Genomic DNA, 26,133 nt, shown 5'->3' with positions numbered 1-26,133 from the left:
GTTCAAATTTGCTGTGTTAGTTTTTTGTGTAAAATTGGGTTTGCCATAACTGCATTTAATGGTACATTACTACTCCTCAGTTCTAGAATAATTTAATAGGGAAAAATAACCCAAATCTAAAGAAAAAAATAGGCGTTTACATAGTAAAGACTTACTTACAGTAGTTGTAAAAATATTTTTAAACTTGGTAGTCATCCTGTGACCAACAGCTAAACAAAACTGTTTTGAAATGTAAGCATTGAAAGGAAGGCTGAATCTTATAACATGAAAAGTGTTCTTGTTTATTTATGTGTTTATAAACAAGCGCATGATTAATTTAAATTTTTTTTTTTTTTTGTATTTCAGAGATATAACAACAATGAAAGGTACCATTGTTGCTCAAGTAGATTCAAGTGAGTCTTTCCAGGAGTTTTGCAGTACATCGTGTTTATCCTTCTATGAAGATAAACAGAATCCCTCAAAAGGAGCCTTGAATAAATCAAGATGCACGATCTGTGGTAAACTAACTGAGGTCTGGTTGACTGTTTTTTGTCTTTCTCAATAATGACATATTAATAGTTATATACTGAAGTAAGAGAACTGAAAATAAGAAAATGTAAGATCTTCAGTGTTTTCAGACACAGTGAGATATTAAAATATGCAGGTTTAATATTCACAAAGAGCAGCTGAAGGAAGAAAGTATTCCAAGAGGTTGATACTGGATATTTGTTTCAGAAACTTGAAGTGCCTTTTGCTGATAATGTGTTCTATTAGGCATAGAATCTTGAAATTATAACGCAGATCTCCCACATAAAAGAATTGCTGATGAAAAAATGTCAAGATCCACTGTATTACCTATTTTTTACTGTATGTTTTGAAAGGTAATGTAGATGGTTTTAGAGATCTGTAGAATGTGTGTAATTTTGAAATCTCATTAATGTATTTATTTATTCTTGTTGCCTTCTTGATTATTGAGCCCAGCATAGTTCAGGCTACTACTTTACACGGCATATTGTCTGGCCAGTCTTCATATGCGAGGTTCTTCACCTGTAAATTGAGCATTTTATAAAATTGCATAAATTGACCTTCTGCTTTCATACACAATTACCACATCCTTCCCCCTGGTCTTTCCAGGTGGAAGAGTAGATGAGTAGATGAGTCTAAGAGTTTTTTCCTAGAACTTTGGAGACAACAGGAACATCCGTTTGTGTCTCTGTATTTCATGGTCATTTCAGGTTTTTAAATAGTGAGATAGTATAATCTAGTTATTTGAATGTAAGACTTCTGGCTGGTCTGCTAGTTTCAGGCAACTTTGTGCTTGTCTAGTGATAGAATACTTCTCTTTATTTTTATTTTTTAGATTCGTCATGAAGTTAGCTTTAAAAATATGACTCATAAGCTGTGCAGTGACCATTGCTTCAATAGATACAGGATGGCAAATGGTTTAATAATGAATTGCTGTGAGCATTGTGGGGAGTATTTGCCCAGTAAAGGAGCTGGAAACAATGTCCTTACTATTGATGGTCAGCAGAAAAGATTCTGCTGTCAGAACTGCGTTGGTGAATACAAGCAGGTAATGACTTCTTTACCTATAAATTAAAATTAAATAAACATGAATACTTCTTAAGTTTATCCTATTACTGATAGCATGGGTTTTCTTCTCCTAAGAAGACATTCGTAACAAAGACTTCTAAAAAAGAAATTGCTGCCAGTGAGAAAAAACTATCTGCAATGGACCTTTTACTGCTGTCTCCTTTTGATGTTGCTTTAATAGCAATACTTATTTGTTATTAATGAAAATGCAATTGAAAATAAATTTTGTTAATAATTTCTATTTCTTTTTATTGGGTCTATCTGGAGTAATTAATAGCAAGCACAACACAGGCTTACTGGTCCTTCAGTTACGGGTTTTTTATATCTAAAAGCTCACTTGTATGCAGTTGAGATATTAAAAAGTATGCAGAACATACAGATTGGACATTGCTGTGAGAAGGCTCTAACTGGTTACAGTTTGGCTGTGTACTTGTACTATGTCTCATCTCCACTGTACGGCATAGGGTTTTAAAAATTGTTACTTTCATCCTTCCATGTGTTAGATTTTATGCTTTCATATTATTAACTTGGTTAGTTTTTAATTTATTTTTAAGACTGTTAAGATTGTAGTAATTGTGTTTAAAAATAATTCCAAATCAAGAAATCTGATGATGATGTTTTTCGCATATTGCAGCGGCAGCTTACCTCTGAACTGTTGCTAATGCTGGCTGGAAGGTTTAAATGTTGATCACAGTATTTACAGTATAATAGATATATCTAGATATAGATATAACAGCTCTGAAATATCAAATATTTCAGGGGAGGATATAGAATATGGGAACTTGGGGTTTTTTTATTTTTTGGGTTCTTTTACTTGGTATGTTCTGCTCTGAGTTTATAGGGGTGGTGTTATGAAGTATGACAGTGCTGTTTTACTTGCAAGAAATTTCTGGTTCTGGTTTTGAAATGCACACTTGAATATGAGTGCCCCCAGTGCTGCACATTGCTCAGGGTTCATTCTTCATCTCTTCCCATTTTTAAGAAACCAGTGGTCCAAGAGAAGAGGCGTTGCAGTGCTGTGTTGCAAAGTTCTTTAATGTTGCATCATGTGTGCTTGTATTTTCTCACTGGCTGCTGAGCTGTGATGCTTTTGGGGATGGCTGTTCCTGTGTATGTGCTGTGTGTAAAGAGCAAAGCTGGAAACGTGGGTATGTCAACAGCCTAACTGGAAACGTAACAAGCGTTATTTTTTTGCCACAGCTGTACCAACAGGGACAGGATAGGTTTTCAAGCTACTAAAAACGTAGGCATGCCCAGAAGCCATGGAAAGACTTGAAGAAACGTTGAATACTGTCTCTTGAAGAAACAAAAGTGCAGGAGATTAACTTTGAACATGAGACATTCCCACACAACCAGTGTAACTTACACTGCACATGGAATTACGAAATGAACACAGAATTTTGAGGTTGAATAATAAATTTGTACTTCAATGACAGAATATACTGTATTTGTTCACATATTGTTGTATTTTGTGTTTAGATATGTATTTGAGAATGAGAAAGGATATGGGTAGCAAGTTGTACATTCTGGTTTAATTTGGGGAGGAGGAGCAGTTTGCAGTACCAAGAATCTTCACAAGTAGTGTCAAGTTCATGCATTATTGTGAGAACATTTAAAATTGAAACATTTTGGTTGATTCAGTTCTGACAGCAGATTTTATGCAAGCAAGTTCTTAGTTCCTTTATCAAAATATTTGGTACTGTGCAACTATAATAGGCTGTGAGAAGCTTAATTTGAGTGCTTGTGTGCATCTGTGTTGGAATGGTGGTTATGTGTAATTGTTAATTGGTAACTTTCAAATATTCATGGAGTGTGAGGAGTTTGGGGTATTATTAAGAGAAGCTCTTAAGGGAAAATCCTGTCTGACCAACTGAGTGGCTTTCTGTTATGGAGTAAACTATATCAGTGGATAAGGGAAGGGCTGTAGATGTTTATCAGGACTTCTGAAAAGCTTTTGACATAGTCCCCCACAATATTCTTCTTTCCAAATTGGAAAGTGGTGGATTCAACAGATGGACTGTTAGGTGGACTAGGAATTTGTTGGATGGTTGCATCCAGAGGGTAGTGGTCAATGATTCACAGTCCTGATAAACATCAGTGACAAGTGACCTCGGGTCCATATTTGGACTAGTGTTACTTCTTGTCTTCATTAAGGAATAGACCAAGGGACCAAGTGCATCCGCAGCAAGTTTGCAAATGATGCCAAGCTGAGGGTGCAGTGACACAGCTGAACGATGGGATGCCATCCAGAGGGACCTGGACAAGCTTGAAGTGGATGCATGGAAATCTCGGCCATGTCAAAGGCTTTACAGAAGTTCAGATAAAGGGCAAAGAGCAAGTGCTAGATGCACTGGGGTTGGGGCATCCCCCAGTATCAATACAGGCTGGGGGATGAACAGATCAAGAGCAGCCCTGCTGAGAAAGACTTGGGGGTGCTGGTGGATGAGAGGCTGGACATGACCCAGCCATGTGCCCTCACAGCCCAGAAAGCCAGAGGTGTCCTGGGCTGCATCCAAAGCAGCGTGGGCAGCAGGGCCAGGGAGGGGATTCTGCCCCTCTGTTCTGCTCTGGTGAGACCCCACCTGCAGTGCTGCATCCAGCTCTGGGGTCCCAGCACAGGGAGGAAATGGAGCTGTTGGAGCGAGTCCAGAGGTGGGACACTGAGATGATCAGAGGGATGGAGAACCTCTCCTATGAGGAGGAGCTGAGAGAGTTGGGGTTGTTCAGTCTGGTTAAGAGGCGGCTTCAGGGTGAACTAATTGTGACCTTCCAGTAACTGAAGGGGACTTACAGGAATGATGACGCAAGACTATTTACAAGAGCACGTAGTGATGGGACAAGGGGGAACAGGTTTAGATTTAAAGGGAATAGGTTTAGATTAGATACTAGGAAAAAAATCTTTCCTGTTAAGGGTAGTGAGGCACTGGAACAGGTTGCCCAGGGAAGTGTTCAAGGCTAGGTTGAATGGGGCCCTGTGCAGCCTGGTCTAGTGGAAAGTGTCCCTGACCAGGGCAGAGGGGGTTGGAACTGGATGATCTTCCAACCCAAACCACTCTGTGATTCTGTGAGTGTATGAAAGTTAAGCTATAAAACTGGAAGTTCTTGTAGTGTATGCTATAGGTGTCCAGAGTTGCTCAGGACACAAATACTTAAGAATATTTAGTTGTCTAGCAGGGTTTATTCAGGTTTGAAGTTTATTTAGTTTTTTTGAGCTGAGTATGTTCAGGGAGTTCTGTTTTTTAGAAAAGAAATTTAGTCTGGAAAATGTAACCAACAACCCACTGGGCCACAATTGGTAAATTATGGGTTGTTTTGTTCAGTTGTTTCCTTGGAAATTACTAGATCTTGCTTTTAAAGGAGAACTGCTGAAGGAGAGATTTTGGGAGAGTCATTATTACATACTGAAATAAACGTAATGAAAGAAATAACACAGAAAAGGTTGATGTCATTTGATTCCAGCATTGTGTTGTACAACTAATTATTGTGTGTGACATAAGAGTTTTAGCAAATATTTTCCTACAAACAGTTGTAAAATAAATAGGTCTTACTGGTATGAGCTTTGTATTAAACAGTTCATATTGTAAATGTCATACACCTATAAATATTGCTATACATTTGTAGTAGTAATAAATGAAAGCTCCTTCTCATTGTACCTATCTATATACTTAATCACAATTTTTAAAAATAAATAATTCACTGATTTGAACACGTAATTTTTCAATAACTCATCATGGACATTTTTTTCTTCTTTTCTTGGAATGAAAAAATTAAACTCGTGGGTAATAAAAATTACAGTGGCTTTCAGAGTGACAAGTAATTGGATTACTGCAAGTAATCTGTCTGCTGCAAAGTATTTCTTTCCTTTTCTTTAAACTGTTCTGGGGAGTAAGAAACAAGAGGTATTCCTGGGATGGAGAGTATGTTTTTTCTTAAATGTCCTAAATCACCCTTCAAGGTGATGGATGCACTTAGTTTCCTATGTACCACTTCAAAAACGAGACACACATAATCTTTAATATTGTATTATCTGTTTTGATTTTCGGAGAGGTCATGGCTTTCTTTCTTTTCTAAAACTTGAAGTGATTGCAGAGCTTAGCTGTCTTTTAGTATTAAAAAATCATGAAATATAAATAATAATTTCTGAAATAATTAGAAAATAATAGGCATAACATAACCAATGCTCACTGTAGCTATATGCAAGAGCAAGTTAATTTCTCTGTAACACAGTAGCCATTTGTGAATACAGCTAAGTGCAAGTCAGGCTTTTAAAAAAAAGATAAAACTATGATAAAATCATTTCTCCAAAAAGAAGTGTCACAATTTAGATAAAATATGAAAACAGAACTCTCATTAGAAGTGTTTATATTTTTTAAAACCTGAAGATGATAATTATTGCTAGATTATACACTCTAACTGTTGCACTGAGGTTCAAACTCTTCACATGTAGAGAGTCGAGAGGGACTTAAAGAATGACAATAAACAAAATGAAAAAAACAACAATCGAAAAAACCACACAAGAAGAGAATGAAATTATATCTGAACAGGAGGTGACTGAAATTGTGTGTTATTGTACAAATACTGAAATACCTTGTTTCTTTGAGCAGACATTTTGTATAGTTAAAATGAAAATGTAACCATTAATAAAATTACTTTAGTGAATCATTTGCAAATTAGTATGTATGCACCAACTTGGAAGTGACCTCAACTATGCCTGCCATAAAGACATGTTAACCACAAGCACATACCTAGGCTGTTTCAGTATTTCTGTTTCTGCTACTATTTTATGTTTTCCGTCTCCACAAAATTAGTTGACTTCCTTTTCAGGATAGTTCCCATGTTTGTGTCCTGGTTTGCTGGATTTAGGTTCAGACTTGACAACCTTGTTTTAAGGAATAAGTGGAATATCCTGTGATTTAGCTTGTGCAACCGACCATACGTTTTAATTTTCAGCTTTTCCAACTAAGCTGAAGCAGCATCTGTGTCTGTTTGCTTCCTTGTCTGATCAGTCCACAGTGCTCTTGATTCTACCACGAAAGTATTTACTGCCTTGCTAGTTTAAAATGTTCCTTTACTTTTTAAACTTTGTTTCAGTAACTAAAATTATTTTTAGAATGTGACCTGGGATTTGCTTGCTTTGGGGGCTACTTAAAAGTGATGGTCTTCATCTACTACCAAAAAGGAGGATGGGGGCTCAGATGGGGAGGGAAAGGAGCTCCAGCTATTTCTTCATAGGCTTTTTGATAGCTCTGGACTGGAGTGATACTGGATGAATGCAAGCCAAACAAGAGCTTTTCTAGTTGGAGAGGATGCTTGCAATGTCTTTTCTTTCATCTAGTGAAAATTTTTCAATACTGAATAAAAGTGCATTTGGTTACTTCTTGATTAGGTGAAGACTTAGTACTGAACATGCTTCAACAAGGCTATGCCATCCCTGTAAGCTGTTAACTTACAAGCAACAGAAAAAACCCACCTAGGTAGTTGTGCTTCCTTATTCAGTTTCTGCTTCTTGCCAAGGAACTGCTTTTGTGAAACTGTTAAAACTCATGTGTCTATTTTATCTCTTTGCAGGGGCTTAAGAGCCTTCACTGTATAAAATAATATGCATATCATCTCTGCAGCTAACAATTAATTGCTTATGTAGAGTTTGTACTTTGTCTCATAAAGTGTATTGTTACCTACTGGTTTAAATATCCCAAGATGCTGTGATAGAATGTCCTGTCACTTAGCACTTCAGTGGAAGCATCTAGAATTTTCTTTGTCTTGTCCCATGCAGTGTGTGGGTTTTCTTCTATGCTTCTTTGCTATTAAGACAGTGTCCTTCCTGTCTTCCTTTTTATCTTGGTAGTATTAGTAACTACAAAATCTACCACTTCCTGCTGTTGTTACTGTTTTATAAACTCCAATTTCCAAGTGTCTGTTTCAAGAGTAAGCACTCTGTACAAAGTCAGTAATTCTGAGAGTTGAACAGCCCATTTGCATTGAAATGTTAGAAATACTGGTGCTTTTTTTCTTCTTCTTCTTCTTTTTTTTTTTTTTTTTTTAATTTCTGGTCACTTTTAAAGAGAAATTTTGTGGTTTCAGCCAGATCAAACTGTGGTTTAATAGCGGAGTTTCTTCCTCATACAATAAACCACTTCTGTTTGCTTCAGGTAATAGTCAGTTTGGTATTAAGTAATCTCTGATAATACTGTAGAAGTGCACACTTCTACACCTGGACATAGCTAGATGCTTTTTACCCTATCTACCATGGTTAAAAGACAGAAATCTTTATCAACCAAGGAATAATAATTTCCTGTTTCTTCCTGCTTAATGATGTGGGGAGGTTTTTTGAGACCTCTTGGTATTTATGGTCCCAAGTTTCTTGCATCTCTGATGCAAATTAAGTCTTAGAAACTCTCCTTTTCTATCTTTCCTTCTACTGTTTATTTACTCCTGCTTTCTGGAATTTATTTTGCCATCTCCAAATACCTATCTTCCAACTGTAGAATTCGCTGCTCTTCAATGAAAGCGATGTAATCAGATTCCTTAGACATCTGAATATCATTCATCCTAACTGTTCAGAATACTGTTATGTCAGTATTTTAGAAGACAAAATGAGATTGGTCCATCAGAAATGTTAAAATGGCTATGTAGTTCTGAAGAAAACTACGTAGGTCAGTGAAAATTGTGAGGTGTGATTTGTGTAGGAACACGGGAGATTCTTGGGAAGAGGAGGCAAGGAGGTGATATGACTAAGTATCACAGTTATGATGGATATAACCACATCCATACACTGGTGTACCTGGAGCAATTACCTGGGTGGGGTTGAGGGGAAGAGAGGAAATGCAGAACAGAAACAGCTGAAACATTCAGTCAATGTAGAAGTAACTTGCTTTTCTCAAAGACAGGAAGACACATGTCTTGAGAGCAAGAACAAAACCAGCAAAAAGACAGCACTGGGAGTTCAAGATGCCAAGGAAAAGTTAGCGATTTAGCTTTTTGCAGAGTTCAGCTGATGGAATGTAAACATAAATCACTTGGTGTTCAAGGGCCACAGAAGCAATTGCTTCATCCTTTGCTCTTAGGACTTGGGCAGATGCTTTTGAGAAAGAGTTTACAGGTGTTACTCTCGGGGGAGAGATGATTTGGGAACAGTATTTTAAGAGAAAATAAATTACACAGTTTCTTCTTTGCTGATACCTGATTCTGCTTACGTCTGGTTCTTAGACATGCATGTTGCCTCTGGATCCATCAGACCATCCTTTCAAATGAATCTGAAGTAGTTTAGCTGCTGTTTTCTTGATTACCTTTCTGAGGGATCTCTTTTATCATAGAATTCCATGTAGTGAATATATCTGGTTTTCTACTTACGGAAGATTTTGTCTTCTTTTCTGTTTAAACACAGGCATACTATGTGTCTGTTCTGGAATTTCCTGGTGTTTTTCTTAATTCTAATCCAAACCTCTTACTTCATAAAGCTACCAGGGAGCTTTGCCTGGATTGAGAAGTATTTAACGATCTGTTTTACCATGGAGTTTTAACGACAAAGCATTTCCTTAAACTGGAAGCACATCTTTGAGCTCCTACATAGCATTGTAGCAATCTGCTGCTGTTCTGATATTTTCTGTTGACTGGCCCTTGCATGGGAGAAGTAGCAAGAATGCTCTCTTACACTGCTGGCATGTGCTTCATCATGGTCTTGTCAAGGCAGATGAAGCAGATGATACTGTGTTTTTTTCAGTCAAGAATAAAATTTTGTAGCACAGATACCTAGATTCAAGGCACTAACAGCTTTGTTGAAGTAGCTGGGAGGTTGAAGAACAGAGGTTTTCATTAGTTTCAGTTGCAAACAGAAATGAGGCTTCTAATATGCCGTGAAGTTATGTTATTGGTCTGACGTTTGTTTTGGAGTTTGATCTTTTCTCTTTGTGGGGTACATTGCAACAAGAGCTCTAGACTTCAGCTTACATGATCCTTTCAGTAATATGTAAAGGAAGATCAAGATTCCTTCTAAAATCATAGTTGCACATAGTGGCAAGAATAAAAATCCCTCAAAAACCCTCTAAGTGAATTTTATTTCCAGGAATTTGTATTTCTGTTGAAACGATTCCTTCAGTTCTGGAATACGTCACATTCATCTGCTTTGTCTTGCACTTTGGTAGCTGCTTTTGTAGTTGTCCATTTGCGTTGAACACTGTCTTAGTGAACAGAAGGGACATTTGGAATAGATCTAGAACTAGTGACTTGCTAGTTTTCATATCCCATTGTTTCACGTCTTTTATCTGTCGTGAGATACCTATCATGAAATAGACCTTCTAGGATTAAGTCTCTAAGGATATACAAACAAGTATGAGTGAGTAAAAGAATGAGTGAGTTTAGAGTCAGATAAAACGAGAAGATTATTCAGGCTTCTGCATCTACTATAGATTTTATGCTTTGGAAGAGGTCAAACATGCAATGGGATCTAGCAAAAATTAGGTCATCTTCATGCAGAGTCTAGGAGGAGCAGTGAAGGAGAGGTGTAGTCAGACTACTGTGCATCAAGCTTCCCCTCAGAGGGCACTGGGCCTTTGTTCTCTTGAAATTTTGCTTCTGGATTAGCTTAGTTTATTTGTACTTAGTAATTGATACCGTTTTCTTTACTAATTTGATTATGTTTTAACTTCAGTTTTACTTAAAATTACAGTTCTCAAATGTGCATATGTTTTCATAGGATGCTGTAGATGTGAATTTGTACATGGGAGGAAAATGCTTGATACTTTCTTGCGGATTGGTTTGATGTTAATTCATCTTTGAAGAAAACATGAAGCTGAAGCTAGTTTGTTTAGGTTTTGTGAAGAGGTATTTTTCTCTACTGTTGGAATACCATGGGGGGAGCACGAGATGAAGCTAATGCTTCATCTGAGATGGAAGATAATTGCCAAGGAAGCAGCTTTGGAGAAAAAGACTTCGGCGTCCCAGTGAAGAAGCTGAACTGGGGTTAGGAGTGTGCCATTGCAGCAAAGATGGCCAGCTGGGTCCTGGGTTGTCTCAGAATGCCTGACCTCTGGGGCTTGTCTTGTCCACCCCTGGCTCAAACAGGGTCACCTGCAGCAGGTCCTCCAGGACCACATCCATTTCAGTTTTTAGTATCTCCAAGGAGAGGGACTATACAGCCTATGTGGGCAACCTATTGCTGTATTAGCAAGAGTATAGCCAGTAGGAGGGGGGAGATGATTTTCATGCCCTGCACCCCCCCATCCTTCTTGAGACTGCATCTGGAGTACCATGGCCAGTTTTGGATTTGACAGAATGAAAGTCACTGTCATACTGATGGAAGTTCCATGGAGAGCTACCAAGATGTTTAGATGGCTGGAGCATGTGACATAGTAGGACAGGCTCAGGAGGTGTTACTTTGTTCAACCCTGAGAAGCATTAAGGGTTTAGTTACCTAATGGGAGGTGACCGAAGAAGACAAAGCTGAACTCTAAGAAGAGTTGCATAGTGGAAGGAAGAAAGGCAAGAGACAGCTTGAAAACAAGGGGAAACTTACTTAGATAAAGAAAAAGGGTTTTTTTCCTTTTTTTCCCCCTCCTATAAGGATGGTGAAATCCTCCTGAGGGGTTTTGGAGTGCTTGTCCTTGGAGATGCTCAGATTTGACTGGACAAGATCCTGAGCAAACACATCTGGACCTACTTTGAGCAGGAGGCTGCACTTGACCTCAGGAGATTTCTTCCAGTCTATATGATTCTGTGATTTTGTTCTTCTGAAACAAAGAAGCAGTGATTTTTAAAATAAAGACTCGGGAAGATTTGCATTTTTTGTTTTACGTAGTCAGTACTTCACTTGTCTTTACTTAGTCAGTAGTGAAGATTTTGGTATTTTGTTCTGGTTTTCTGCTGGCATTGAAGATCTTCTGGTATCCTGCCATGAAGTATCAACAACATTGACATAGCTTTACATTTTTCTTAATTTCTTTTCTGAACCCACTTTTCCTTGAGGATGGTTAAAATATTAAATTAAAAATATACTGTAGTAAGAACCTGAGAAAGCTGTTACAGTCCTCATCAGGGATTGAGACTCCTGCAGTGATAGAAGTGGGCATGCAGGGATGCAGGGAAGAGTAAGAACAGGGCAGGAACTTAGGATGTTTTCCTCTGAGCATTCTCTTAGCTTCTGACTCTCAAGAGGTCAGGGCATCTCTTGAACTTTATGCAATGTTCTTGTATGCTATTTTTGACAAATCTCTTTAGTTAGTGCATGTCCAGTCTCCTTGTGAACACATACAAACAGTTTTTCCATCCGTGACTCTCTTTGGTAAGAGGTGCTGCTGATCTGCTCTCTGTTATATGAAGATCTGCCTCCTGTTTATTTTGAAATTTCAGTTGATATCCATGTGATTTAGCATAATTGTTAGTATTAGAAAATACACTAAGCAGTTGATCCACAGTGCCCTACATAATACCATTTTTGGTGCTGTCATTATTCTCTTAAATTATCTTGTTTCCAGGCCAAAAATCCTTACCTCATAAGAATTCTCTTTGTCCCTGTGTTACTGTAGCTCTCCTTAGTTTAGTGAATCTTCTGTTGATGGCAGCTACTTCAAGAGAAGGGATTCTCATATGTTGTTTTTCTGCAGAATGAAGTTATTACAGCAGGTTCTTAGAGACTAAAGAGAATATGTTGGGAAGAATTTGAGAGTAGAAGTGTAAGTTAGCCGAGAAACTTGAGAGTCTCATTTCACACTGATGAACAGAAAAAAATTCTTGGTTTGCATTATGGGTATTCAAAAACATTAGAGATATAGTGAGGTTCTCTGTGTATTTTGTCAATGGAGGAAGTCTCTGAGCTAGGCTCTTATAGAATAAATGTTTGAGACACGTGTATAATATTGATTAAGTACTTTCAGGTATGCATTAATTTTTTTTAATAATAGTGTTGTACTCCTTGGTTTTTTTGAATGGTTTTAATATTTGAACTTGGAAGTTTAGGGAGTGCTGGAAAGAGTAATAAAAATGCAAGAAAAATATTCAGCTTGAGGGAGATAATGATTACAATATTTTAGGAGCCTTACATTTAAGGAGGGTTTGGGGTTTCTAAACTTCTTTATTTCTACCGTGTCCTGTCTTCTTCACTTGTGTAACAATATGTTTAAATTTCTAATAATGCAGAAATGTTCAAACATACTTTTTAGTTGTTATTACAAGAATAAAGTGAGAGCTTTGTTATTACAGTTTTGCTCCTACCCACAGAATCATCTGCATAGCTGGCATGTTTTTTGGAAATTCATATTCTTTGTTGTCTTGATAAATTAGATCTAGGTTTGCAAGATATGAATAAAAATTTTTCTTGTTGCTTTTAAATCTGGAAGAGATAGGGTGAAGTCAGTAAATGACTCCAGTGTTTTGAGGATGTATGAAGTGATTGACATGCTGTTGCACTGTTCTTTGTATGCATGATCCTTTCTTGACATCACCTAAATGATGAGGAATTTGAGATGCTGGTTAGCAAAAGGCTATTTCTGCTTTCAAGGAATTTTTGTCAAATCATGTAGTTTGCTGACACAGTGAATTTTTTTCCAATTATGCTCTGATCAGTTTACTATAAATTTATTAATTAAAACTTGTACTTTTGTCTTGCTGTTTCTTGAAGTCACCATGGGCTCTGTTGGATTTCTCTTTTGGATGTGGAACTTGCGGAAGTTTCATTGTTTTCGATTATATTGCTGGACTCTCTCAGTTATTTGCCAGCATATTTGTGTCAATGCTTCTAGATTTACATTTTGGTTTGTTCTGGAACTACCGAGGTTATTTGTGCAAGCAGATTTTTTTATGGTGGTTGTCCATTAAATACGTTCCAAGAAATGAAGTCCTCTGTAAGTTGTAGCCTCCTATATTGTTGCTGGTTATATAACTCAGAATTTTCTAGATGCCCTGCTTTTGTCTCTTAGCCTGCCAGAGGAGATGACTGTATAGCAGCAGAATAGCTCCAACTCACAGAACAGTGTAACTGCTGCGTTTTGGTCTTGGTACTTAGTGTGAATTCCGTCAGTACTGTGGCTGATTAGGAAGGTAATGATGTCCTGGGTGACATGTTTAAAGGCAAATGGAAAAAAAATAGGAAGTATCCTAGAGTTGTATTTTATACCCTCTTCTAGGTAGGAGTTCGATATTTTGGCAGATACTCCTTTTTGGAGGACATCCCCAGCAAAGGTTTCATCAAGACAGCATGTGGAAATTGTGAGGTTGTGTGGAAATTTTACTGGTCTCTGCAAGGTGCTACATCCAATTTGTGTCACAGGCATGTGGATTTGTATGTTTTGATGTGGATGTTCTTAGTATAGCAAAGATGACATTATAAACCCATAAATTTCATCTCTAGCTCTGTAAGATTGGATTTAACTAGTTCTCAAATTTGGGTACTGAAAAATAGGAAGAGCAAAGATATCCTCTGAAGTTTCTCTTACTCTGAACAAGGTGAAGCGCCTATGAAACATGCTTTGCCTTTCCTTCCCCCTTCCATCCTTGAGAATAGGGAAAGAGGAGGGAGAGAGAGTGCAAAAATAATTTCTTTAAAAGGGAAGAGATCTTAAGAGCCTAAGTGAAGATTTTCTAATACGTAATAAGGTGAGAGTCTGTCTAGTAGGAGGCCCATCATCGTTTTTGGTGAGGAATTTTCTATCACTGTCAAAACCACACTATTTCTATGGGCAGAGAAGGTGTCTAGATATTTTGTTCTGAAACTTGCTTTATGGTGCTTGAGATATTTGCCTGACATTGACATACGTAATACATGCAGCACATCAGAGTTACTGATTTTGTATGTTGACTGTGTCATTGGTATTTCTGCTCTGTGCAGCTTTTCTGTGCTTTTTATAGCGCGTTTGTTCCGTTCTGTGGAAAACTGTTGATGGACTGACTGCTGTGTTGAGAGATGTCAAAGTTGAGTCTGTTACCAGCTTCATGGAGTCACAGTTCAGCATAGAAACTCTGCAGTGTGTTCCTCCTGTCTGGAGGATTGGAGATACAAATTTTTTTCTCTCCCAAGTTTATTTATTCTTCATAACTTCTTTGCTGTGCCGGTGACTGCACAATTGAACAGAATGCCCAGAGAAGTTATGGAGTCTTCTTCAACTGGAGATACTCATGAACCATCTGAATGCAGTCCTGTGCAATGTGCTTTGGGAAGACCCTGCTTGAACAGGGAGGTTGGACCAAAGGTCTTTTCTAAGCTTACCCGTTCTGTGAATCACGTTAGCCATGCCAGATTCCTGTTCCTTTCCTTACAACCATTGTCCTGTCAAAAAGGAGAGAGAAATAGAGTTCTTTCAAACTCTTCAGCTCAGCACAACTTGCTGCACACTCTTACCACAGTTCACAGTTTGCACATGGTGGGGTTTGGTATGGAGTTGGGGTTTTTTGGTTGGTTTGAGTTTTTTGAAGGGGGTGTGTATATGTGTCTGTGCCTTTACATAGAATGTTAGTTTCAGCTGGCTTTTTCCCAGGAGTAAAAGACCCAACCATAGTTCTAAATGCTCTTGGAGAGGATGATCAGGAGAGTTCATATAGGAAGGATCTGATGAGGGAGCAGATGACAGAAATACAACTTTTCCTTTGTGTTTTTTTAGACCATAATTTAAGTCAAAAGCCAAGCGTAGTTTTAACTAATGCATTGTTTTGCTTTGTTTTATGTTTTAGAAATGTGGCCAATTAACATCTTGTACTGGCTGCAGAGCTCAGTGCAGGTTTTTTGACATGACTCAGTGCATAGGACCTAATGGATATATGGAGCCATACTGCTCAACTGTATGCATGAACACACACAAATCAAAATATGCAAAATCACAAAGTAAGTGAAAAGGATGATGGATTTTCATCACTGCTAAGAGTAGACTTTTTTTAAGTTTGAACACTGGGGGTGGGTGCATTTGTTTTACAGTTAGTCTATGCAGATGTGACTTTATATTAACTTCTAAAAAAAAAAAAAAAAAAGAAAAAGACCATCTTCTATTGAATACCAGTAGATTACCCATGAGGATTCATTTTCCTCACTGGCCTTTTTTCATGATGTTGGAAAGAATTTTCAGCTGTCCTAAGGCTTCCTGTGAAAAAAATGCTGAAGGATGTGTTCTGATGTGTCACAGAATGATAGTGCAGGTTTTTTTGCGTATGAATTCATATTCTCTGAATTCTTGAATGAATCCCACCCTGGATTTTTTTTTCAGGCAAGTAGAAGGTGGATAAGAAGGGAGGTAGTTATAATGCATATAGGTACTCTCTATCTAAAGTTTTTGATCTGGTAAATAACTCAAAACGTGTGTTCTTCACTATGCAAAGCAGATCTCAACTTGAAGTTGAAAATGCTCCAGTGAATTTTATGGAGAAGGTGTATTTTCATATTTAGTACTGATCTTTAGTGAAAGTATTTATCAAATTTGCTATTTCTTTTGTTTTGTGTGACTTGCAGAAGCTGACTGGAAAACAGACACCTTAGTTTTCTACATTGAGAAACTAGAAAGGGCTGACCTGTAATACTCTTTTTTTTTCCCTATTATTTTCTGTTTTATTTTGTTTGTAAACTACATTTTTCTTTTAGGTATGGAAATTATTTGCCACTTTTGTAAACGAAACTCTTTACCTCAATATCAAGTCACAATGCCTGATGGAAAACTGTACAACTTTTGCAGTTCCAGTTGTGTAGCTAAATTTCAGGTTAGCTGTTGTGTTAAATCTTTTCCTCCCTAAATATTTGTGTGCCTGTGTTTGTGTTAAGTATTTGCATATTAAACTAACTTGCTTGTATATACATGCTTGAGAGTTACAATTAACATAGCAGGTGCTTCTGGCTCATAACAATTTATTTGATCAAAGTACTGTTTCATAATACTAACACTAGCTACTGTCTTAAATTTACAAAATTGGATAATAACAACCGGTTTCTGCTTTATAGTGTTAGCAAATACAAAGCAGTATCACGGCTCATCTTACTTTTACCACCTCAGCCTCTTCATGGATGTGAGCCTTGCTGTTTTGCATTGAAGATCAACCAATTTAGCCTCTTTTGTAGAGGCTAACAAAATTCTCATATTGAATGTAGTACTAACAAAGGTCTGCCATGGAGAATAGTGATTGCTTCTGAAATGAAAGGTTAGAGCCCCAGTCATAGACAAAACAATTGTGGCCAGAAACTGGAGTGTTGCAAGGCTAATGACATGCACTCTGGATGAGGCTGCTATGCTTGTTGAAAGTGTCATAGTTTCAGTATGGCTTAAGGTTTAAAGTGAAATGTGTTGTAGCCATTAATCTCTAGGTGATCAAAGGATATTTTTAAAGAATATGTTTCAATTTTTGTATGTAAAAACATTTTTCCCAGATGTACGCTGGATAATTGGTAATTGCTTCCTCATGTGTTGTTCAACAGTTTACAGCCGTGCAGGGTTTTCCCATTTGTCACTGAACGTTGCTGTTTTCTGCCAACTGGACAGCAAATCAGTCTTTTAATTGCTTTTGGGTCCTGGGTAGGACCTCTTATCATGTAGCCGTGTTCTGTGCTTCCATCATAACCAATTTGGTAGGTGTCTGTCAGTGGAACTGATTAACAGAATAGCTGCATATTCTTAGTATGTAAAGACAGACCTGTAATACTTCTTGCAAACTCATTTAGCATCTACTTTATTGTACATGATTTTACAATTAATTGCATCCCCAAGAGCTCTCAGAACAAATACAGCCAGTGAATGACAAATTCAGCCTGGGTCTTCTTGGATTTGCACATAAGTCAACATTAAGCAATATTTTTGGATAGAACTGCCAGATCATTTAGTGCTGATTGTGGGTTTGTGATCTTACTGAGACCCTGTGCTCATGTTTCTATTGCACTTAGTGCTGCACATAGATCTCTCATCTGTGTTGTAGTGGAGTTTAATTGAAGCAGCCTTGCAGTCTGTGAGTTCTCGGTAAAGACCAAGAACGGGTAGGTGGTCACTTGCTTACAGTTAGTTTGCTCTACCAGCACTGCTGCATTTTAACTTTTGATAGCTTTTGTATAGTCACTGTGTAGAAGAATAAAATGTATTCACCATAAGGTTGGAGGTGAATGTATGAGAACAGCTTCTTTCCTCTGTTCATTTAGTGTTTAGGTGGAAAGGATGGTATACCACAATGTGAGCAGTGGCCTGTAAGTGTTCCCTTGAGGCTTCTTTTGAACCTAAGTGACATGTAAGGTATTGAATCCAAATTTTAAAAATGGTCGATTTAATATGGTGCTTTGTATTTTTCAGTGTTTACTAATGGAGATAACTCTTGTCTTAATTTTCTGGCTTCATATTCATCCCTTTTTCCTGCTGTGCCTGTTCTTCCTAGACTTTTTTCTTTAAGGGTTATCCTTCTCAGAACAGAATACTTGCTATTTCAGGCCTGTGTTTCCTCCCTTCTGCAAATATTGTTGTCCTTTTGGTTTAGAAATGGGTAAGTTTGTTTTACAGAACTTTAGGATTGATTATAATTTTATCTTACAAATAATCTTTTGCTTCTGGCTAGTTGTTCTTTTAATGTATTGAAATATTGGAAAGATTCAGTTGAGCTGCTTGTTGTACAGTTTATGTATGTTCTTCTTTGAGCAGCCAGCCTGTAAGAGCATTTGATCTTGTAAGAAAGAGAGTAAAAGAATAAATAGCTGCTTTATGTGATTTTTATTTGGTAGATGGTGGTAGTGGGACTGAATCTTCCACGCTTTGTCTTGGAGGATGTTATTGCAGAGTTAAAAGACAGAACTGTTCCCAAGGTGTGGTGTTTTAAACCAGTAATGCAATGGGTACTTTTACTGGGTCAGTTGAAGATCTTGCTGTTTAGGGAAAAATAAGCTACTGATTATTTATTGTGAACTGAACATTCCTGAACTGGAGGTGCTGGGTATACTTGCTTCTTGATTTCTTTTTGTTTTCAACAAGAGCTACCACTGTGCTTCCATAATCCACACAGCAGCATGTGTTGAGCATGGTGTTTGCTCTGTGAAGAAACCTGCAAGTGCTGAAGTGCACAGGTTGGACCTTGCAGTTAAAAATGCTTTTGTTGCTCTCATGGTAGTGCAAGTGTTCAGCTATTTAGAGCAGCCAAAGTGAAGCAAACCTTGCTCAGCCACAGGGACATTTGCTGGATATAATGGGAAAAATGTGATAATACTGTGTGTGGGCATCAGAAAAAAGTTGTTACAGAAGTTATATATATAAAGTTGTCAGGGGCCAATGGGCCATTGAGGTAAAGGTGTCATCTTTCTGCTGCTTGGCATTTGGTTCTGCTTGTGATTAGGAAATGTGTACTACTTAATGTCTGTAAACTCTTTGTACAGAATTAATGCATCTGCATAAAATCATAATGCTTGCATGGCCAGCACAGATCGGGGTTTATATCAGCATTAAGTCTCAACACAATTCTTTAATTATTTTTTAGTGTAGGTGAATCCTTACTAACATGAGAGTCTGAAGAAAAGTATCCTGTAACAGAAATGTTTTGAATTCTCACTGTTACATGCTAGAGAGGTAGTAACAAATCTGCCTGAAGAGAGCTTGTCTTTGAATATATTTGTTTTGTTGCAAATAGTGTGGGAAAGTTAGTTGAAAAGGCAGGTGTAAGAAGTTTTTCCTGGATTCTTCAAGTGTCTGTGATTACTACTGATTCAAATTTTTTGTCTTGAACGTCACGTCCGTAATATACCAATAGTTTTTGCTTAATCAGGGAATATGCAAAAAGACTGTGTTCTGTAGGCACATATAAGACATACTGAAAGACACAGGGACTGTATAATTGAGTTCTCTTATCTACTGCTTGCCTCAGAAATGCATTAGAGGAATTACTCAGTTACAGAATTAAATTCTCATACCTACACGTGCAATCTGTAGTATTTTTCTCAGTCTTAAAACCCTGAATTGTTTAGGGGCTGGCTGTGTGAATAATTGCATCTTCCTGCCATGGGATTGAGACTGCCTAGGACTGTTAGCTAGTTCTTTCTTAATCTGAGTAGATGTGAGTTTTCTCACTGAAAGCCTTTTACTTTAGTGTTTTGTATTTTCAAGTGGTATGCTTATGTAAGGTGTTGATATATCATCTGCCTTGGTGAGATTTGGATTTGAAAATGTATTTTGGTCTTTGTTTGTCACCAAAATAATGCCAGCTGTGAAATGTATTTATCTGAAAATACATGCTTTGTGATTAACAAAAATAATCAGTTTTGGGATACTTTTTCTTAATTTTTACAAAAAAAAGGTATTTACCCTTAAGTAAAAGACAGTAGAAAGGTAAGGTAAAAAAAAAATGACTTCAAGTAATTATGGTGGAAGCAAGGGTAAAGATTCAAAATTGGAAAACCTGAGATGACAAGGGAAAAGGAATTAAGGTAAAGAACCAACCTGCTGTGCTTTTGCCAGAAATGCTCTTGAGTTTATAAATAAACTCCTAAATTCTCAAACACTGTAAGCTTAATTGAAAGCAACCCCACATTTTAAAAGTAACTCTGTTTTTTAGTGATGTATGTATTTATATTTATGTTTTTCAGACTCTCAGTGTTCAGTCTTCAACAAATGGTCAGTTTGTCTCTCCCAGTGATATTCAGCTGAAATGTAATTATTGCAAAAGTTCTTTCTGTTCAAAGCCAGAAGTACTGGAATGGGAGGTAAGGGGGAGGGGGGGTGTTGGTGGTGTTATTACTAGAATGATGATGTGTTTAAAAGTTTAAAATCAGAACTCTAATACAGTTTTTCTAGCTATTTTATAATGTATTGAAGCTTCTTTAAAAAGTTCACTTGAAATCTACCTGGTTCTGTAGAATATCATTTAACTTCAGTGTGGATAAAAGTGAAAGTCTTTGTTCATAAATAGTATCTGTGGAATTTAAAGAAAAATATATTTTCTCAGTCAGCTGTAAATCTGAAATCTGCTTTCATCTTCAGTTGGTGTAGATATGATAGACCATTATTACACTTCTTTATGAACTGAGAGAAATACCTAAAGAGGATATGCTAAGTTTGAGTGGCATACTTTCTGTTCAGTGTTTTCATGTGAAATGATGAGTATTTGTAGCACTGTCAGCTTAATTTGGATTTATAAATTTTAGCATTAGAAGTCATATCCTAATTATGTGTTTGCAGTTCAGTTTATAAGTTGTCTTAATGGCAATTATTATTTCAAGTTGCACTAGTCAGAGTTTAATATTTCATCCATTAACCTTATTCATGATGCTTTGCAACTTTGCATTTAGAACAAAGTGTATCAGTTCTGCAGCAGAGCATGTTCTGATGATTATAAGAAACTGCACTGCATAGTTACATACTGTGAATACTGTCAAGAAGAGAAAACGCTCCATGAAACAGTGAATTTCTCTGGTATCAAAAGACCCTTTTGCAGTGAAGGTATGTATGTATGTATTTGGTTTTTTGCCTGAAGTACTGATCATTGTGCTACTGTGGTTGTCTTACTTTGTTAATATATAATGTTAAAATTTAAGGTAACAACTCATTCTGTTGTACTTACTTGAGGCTAAATCAGAAGTCTTTTCATTGCTGTTACTGAAGTGATTTTACCTGTTATTGTTAGTGCATGTACCTTTTAATTTATCTGAGCTGCCTTTAGAGCTTTTCACCACTTAACTCCAGGTTAAGGGTAGCATTCTTCAGTGTGTGTGTATAAATACATACACAGATGTATGCACATTGCATATATACATATGCACAAAAAAATTATACATTCTTTTTTTAAAATGTATGCAGTAGTGCACATACAGCATTAACTGCACTGATGAACACCAAGCTTTCTCTTCTGTTAATATTTTCTAAGTTAAGTACAACAGTAGAAGATCTACGTTGGCTTAGAATGGTTACTTAAGCAATAACTTGAATGATGCCTGTTGATGTGTGTTGATTACTGTCACGACAATTTGCTTGACTAATTACTTGAGTTTTGAAAAAGAAAACAAACTAAAAGGGGACTCTATGGGCCTAGGATTCTTTTAAGTTGCATTAAAGCACAGCTTTAATAGAAAAAGCAGAATAGAGCTAACAAGGACCTATCCTTTCCACTTCTGGTGAGCTCTCCTTTGATACTGGTATTTAATCATGATCTTAGAAGTTTAACTACAGGTTTGGATGACCTATCACTCACAAATATGGTGAATATTTTTTTCTTTAGTTATAAGAACAACATTTTCCATGTCATTTGATAAGACCTGTGGAAGATCTCTGCTTTCAGGCAGATTAAATAGCAGACGTGCCAGCTTACTTGTAGGAGGATCCTGCTAAGCTGGAGAGGGTTGGAATGCAGGGCTGGAGGTAGGCTTCCCTCCATGCCATTCCCTTACAACTCGGGACTCTGCAATCTTTTGTTTCTGAAGAATGTTCTGGACTGTGAAGTGATAGCTGGAGAGTAAAAAACAAATTACGGCCCAGCCTTGCAGTGTATCATTGCATCGCTCAGCAGCCTCTAGCTAGGAACTGCTTCTGTGAATGAAACAATTCCACAGAATACATTCAAACAGGAGCAAGATGCTTTTCTGGAGATTAAAGTATATGGTTGTATTACTGTGAATATTTGCAACTCCCTCATTTTAAAACCTGGTGGCTGTTACAAGGAAATAAGTAGGATTCATAACGCCAGCTATGCCATTACTAGTTCTGTATGAGGAGGCTTGAAGTAAGTGAGGACTTGTTTCCTATTGGAAAATTTGAGGAAGAAAAGAAATAAAAACAGTCTCTCCTGTGTAAACATAGATACTAAGTGAGGGGAATCTATTGCCAGATGTTGTAGTGTGGGTCTTGAGTTTGCTGGTGCTGGACTGCCAACTCAAGAGCAAATACTGTATTTATGAGGGTGAATATGCAAAATGTTACCATATAGACAAAGTTTGTCAGCTTACTGTGATGATCTGAACCACTGAGTAATAGAGAGAGGATAGTCAAAAGCACCATTAAGTAGATTGTAACTTGAATAAATACAGTGCATACCTGCCATCTGTAGCTGAGGTGTACTTTGTGATGCATATGATGAAGAGCTGTATGTGTTCCTGTTGCAAATAAACCAGTGACCTGGACAGAAATTCTGAAGTAACCCTAGACCATTTATTTTGAAGGAAAACCATCAGTTGTCATCAATGGCTGCAGAAATAGTGCAATCCAAGAATTAATAGTGCTTAGATTTGATGTGGGAAGGAGAGGGCCAGGACTTTTGGTGGACTGAGTGGAGGTCAACAAATAGAAGTTCCATCATCAGACATGATAGATTTTTCTTCCCCCTTTTCCAGGCACCTAAACATAACCAGTCTGTCCTTAATTTCAAAGCCTTTTTCCAGATACATGTCCAGCTGTTTGTGAAATAACAAAACCAATACAAGTACCAAATACTTGCTGGATATGGAGGCCATTCTGGTTTTAATATTGCAAAGTGTTCAAGGAACCTCACCAACACAGATTATATTTTTGAGCATGCAATTATTCTTCATCAGAAGACAATGTAATCACAATTTGAGAAGGAATAGCCAAAGGTACTCAGTGAAAAAAAGTTGCTGGCATTTTTGGAAGAAATTGAACTCTCAAGGGAAAATGCAGGGAATTTTCAGGGGAGTGTTTAGAAAAGGCTCCTAGATAAAATCAGAAGCTAAATATGTGTTGAAATTTCTGCAAGTGTACTTACATGTTCATCTTCGTGCAAACTGAGGGGAAAGCGTATATAAGATCAACCACAAATATCTCTTGACTGCTTCCAGCTGCCCAGCTGGAGTACTGAAGATGTCATCATTGCTCCCATTCTTTATACCTGAGGGGTTTTTTTCACACATGCATATACAGTATATATTTACACACAAACCCTGGAACTCACATTAAAGTCTCTTGGATCAGTATTTCTGTGCGGTTTTGTTCCACCTCTGTTTCTTTATATGTTTCTCTTGAGACACTTAAAAATATGTGCAGGGAGTAGCTGAAACCTCCATTACAGAAAGGTGTAATTAGAACTGACATAGATTTTGTGCTAAAGATGGTTATTAATTATTTCATGGAGTATAGTATGTTTTTTCTGGTTTTGTCCAAAAATCAGATGCTGTGTGGGGCATTAACAACCTGAATGGACTAGATGTAAGAGTTTAATCTTTTCCCCTGGTGCTCAGGCTTTGGAAATTGAACTGTCCTGGCGTTTTGCCTCTAGAATGCTGCATTCCAAAATATCTGTATCTAAATTGAATAAGATACATATTATGTATGCTAAAGTAAGAAGTAGCTTGTGGATTTTTATGTATGCATAGTTGCATGAGTGACAATTGAGGATAGGCTGTACAAGTTTTTAATCCTGAGGAAATCTTCAAGTTACTGGGCTTGGGGGTTTTGGGGAGAGGAGTTTGTTTTGGTTTTGTCATTCCTTCTGAGAGTCTGGCAGAACAATTCAGGTTTTGGCAATCCAGCAATGAAACTATTTTATGATGAGTATCACCATAATTTTATTTTACTTGTAGACTTAGTTAATTCATCTTTCCAGTAGAGCTAAGTGCTATGACTTAAACAACACTGGCTTAATAATTTTATAATGCAAATTTTAGTAACACTGATTCATATTTCGTAGTCTGCTTCTAGGCAGGAGAAGGTCATTAAGCTGTGGAGTAACTCAGTTATCTGATGCTTGGGAATTCTTTTCAAATGGATGATACAGATAATAGACAGCTGTGAAACTAGCAACTGTACTATCACCTTGATAGCATGCTAATAACTTCCTGGGAAATACGGCTTCTGCAAATGAAACTCAGTGTAGACATTGAGTTTTCTCTGAAAATGTCTCTGATGTTTCATCTAAGTAGAGATAACCTCCTTTAAAACACTGTAAAGCCAATAAGTGGAAAAATTAATTTAGGAAATCGATTAATTGTACCTTCCTCTAGGAAAGGAGTGTATATTCAGTTAAAGCATTATAGATTTTAGGCTGGGACTTTTCCAACCTCTATTGCACAGTGGATTGTTAGGTAAAGTATACTATGAAATTATTAGTTGATGAATTTTTAGATTTATATGAAAATATTACAGATACTGAGATAGCCTAACCATGTGTGTGTTAAATTTTATACAGATGCTTACATATCAGTGTTTCACAATCAATTAGGATATCACCTCATATTTATACCAATTCCTTTTGTTATTAGAAACAGCAAAAAAAAAAATTTAAAAACTGACATGTGATATGAAGTATTGCTAAGACTTAGTTATAGTTGCTGGGCTTCTCTGGTGGGTGGGCCAAGGAAGAGTTGGTGCACTGGCCCTGCTGTGCTGCTGTCTCCCTCTAGGCGAAGGGAGTTGCCATCAAGCCTGCATGAATCTCTTTGTTCCTGATGTTTGGTCTCATTTTTAAAGTGAGAGCTACAGAAACTGTTTAAACACAACTTTTTTAATAGTTTACATTAGTAACTATCTGTTTTAGAGACACCGATACTGCTTTTAAATTAACATGTACAGAATTTGGCCTAGCATACAGAAATTTTTGAAGACAGTACAAAATCACTGTTTTACACACTCGTGGATTTGTGCTTCATAGAGTTGTTATGTCCCGTTCTACAGCTCTTGATAGAGGCCTACCATGTTGAAATAACTTGTTCTTTCTATGGTGCTGAGTTTGGTTTTGCTCATGACCACTTCTTTTGGCAGTGTCCCTCGAGACAAATTCTAACCTGAAATGTCAGTTTCCTTGTGGCTTTCATTTGAAGTTTTATTTGGTGCTGAGTTGGGATATCCTGGCAAAAGGGGACAAGTGAAAAGCAGAACATGTCTTAAATACTGCAAAATGCATGATCTGTAAAAATGGTCTTTCACAATTGCAAGAGTCATATTGTTACTGCAGGAAGATATTCCTTTCTCACAAATTGGGTTAGTAGAAAAGTAGCAGTGAATGTTGGAGGGATTTAGAGGTGCCTGGGCTATTCTGAGACACTATGACTTCCTTTGACTGCTGTGGACAGAAGTTACTGTGGGACATCCCTGGCATCCCTTTGAGCCAGCCAGTTTTCTTCAGGGAACTCTGATGGCACAGCACAGTTATTCAGGCCATGTAATCTGATTAAGTAGTCTGGTTTTAAATCTTGGAACTGCAGATGACTATTCCAAACAAACTCTGTTACTGTAAAAGCTAAAGTAATTTTTTTTGTTTATAAAAATGAGTTAAGGCAAAAGGGACAGCATATTCAATTCTGACAAGTCACTTGGGAAATATTTAACAGGCTCCCTTGCTACAGAAGCACCAAGTGAAGGCTCTTGACTATGCTGAAGGGAAGCATAATTCTACACCTCCTAGATAAATGCACATGGAAGAGCTGGACAGTTGGTTCTTGTGGTATTCCGCTTGTGGAGTAGTCTCATTGTAGATGTAGTTTCCAATTAGTGCTTTTTGGATGCATCTCTTCTGAAATTACTTGACAGTTTTAACTTGTTAACCTGGATGTTGACATTTCTGACAGTGTTCTTGTAGTTGAGAAATGGAAAGATAGAACTATGCTGTGGAAGAGATTATGTTTATCTTCCTTCTGTCTGTAGAGGGAGAACACTGACAGTGTTCAGGTAACATCATTTAAATTTTCTGTACATGTAT

General features: G+C 37.2%; 1 protein-coding gene across 10 annotated transcripts in view; it reads left to right on the top strand.

Annotated features, from left to right (window-relative positions):
- The window catches only part of ZMYM2 (zinc finger MYM-type containing 2), an 85,026-nt gene that overhangs the window by 28,689 nt on the left and 30,204 nt on the right, over nt 1-26,133 (top strand). For 9 of the 10 annotated variants that reach the window (XM_069013965.1, XM_069013935.1, XM_069013954.1 and 6 more), the window contains 6 exons: nt 346-511; nt 1,340-1,552; nt 15,229-15,379; nt 16,127-16,242; nt 20,081-20,197; nt 20,783-20,933. In XM_069013965.1, coding sequence (XP_068870066.1) covers nt 346-511; nt 1,340-1,552; nt 15,229-15,379; nt 16,127-16,242; nt 20,081-20,197; nt 20,783-20,933 — 914 coding nt within the window. The remainder of the gene's footprint in view (nt 1-345; nt 512-1,339; nt 1,553-15,228; nt 15,380-16,126; nt 16,243-20,080; nt 20,198-20,782; nt 20,934-26,133) is intronic. The other variant, XM_069013985.1, reaches the window with a different exon arrangement.

This window comes from Aphelocoma coerulescens, chromosome 1, assembly GCF_041296385.1.
Source record: "Aphelocoma coerulescens isolate FSJ_1873_10779 chromosome 1, UR_Acoe_1.0, whole genome shotgun sequence".
Taxonomy (NCBI): domain Eukaryota; kingdom Metazoa; phylum Chordata; class Aves; order Passeriformes; family Corvidae; genus Aphelocoma; species Aphelocoma coerulescens.
Note: the sequence above shows the minus strand (reverse complement) of the source record. Positions and strands in the feature narration are given on the sequence as shown.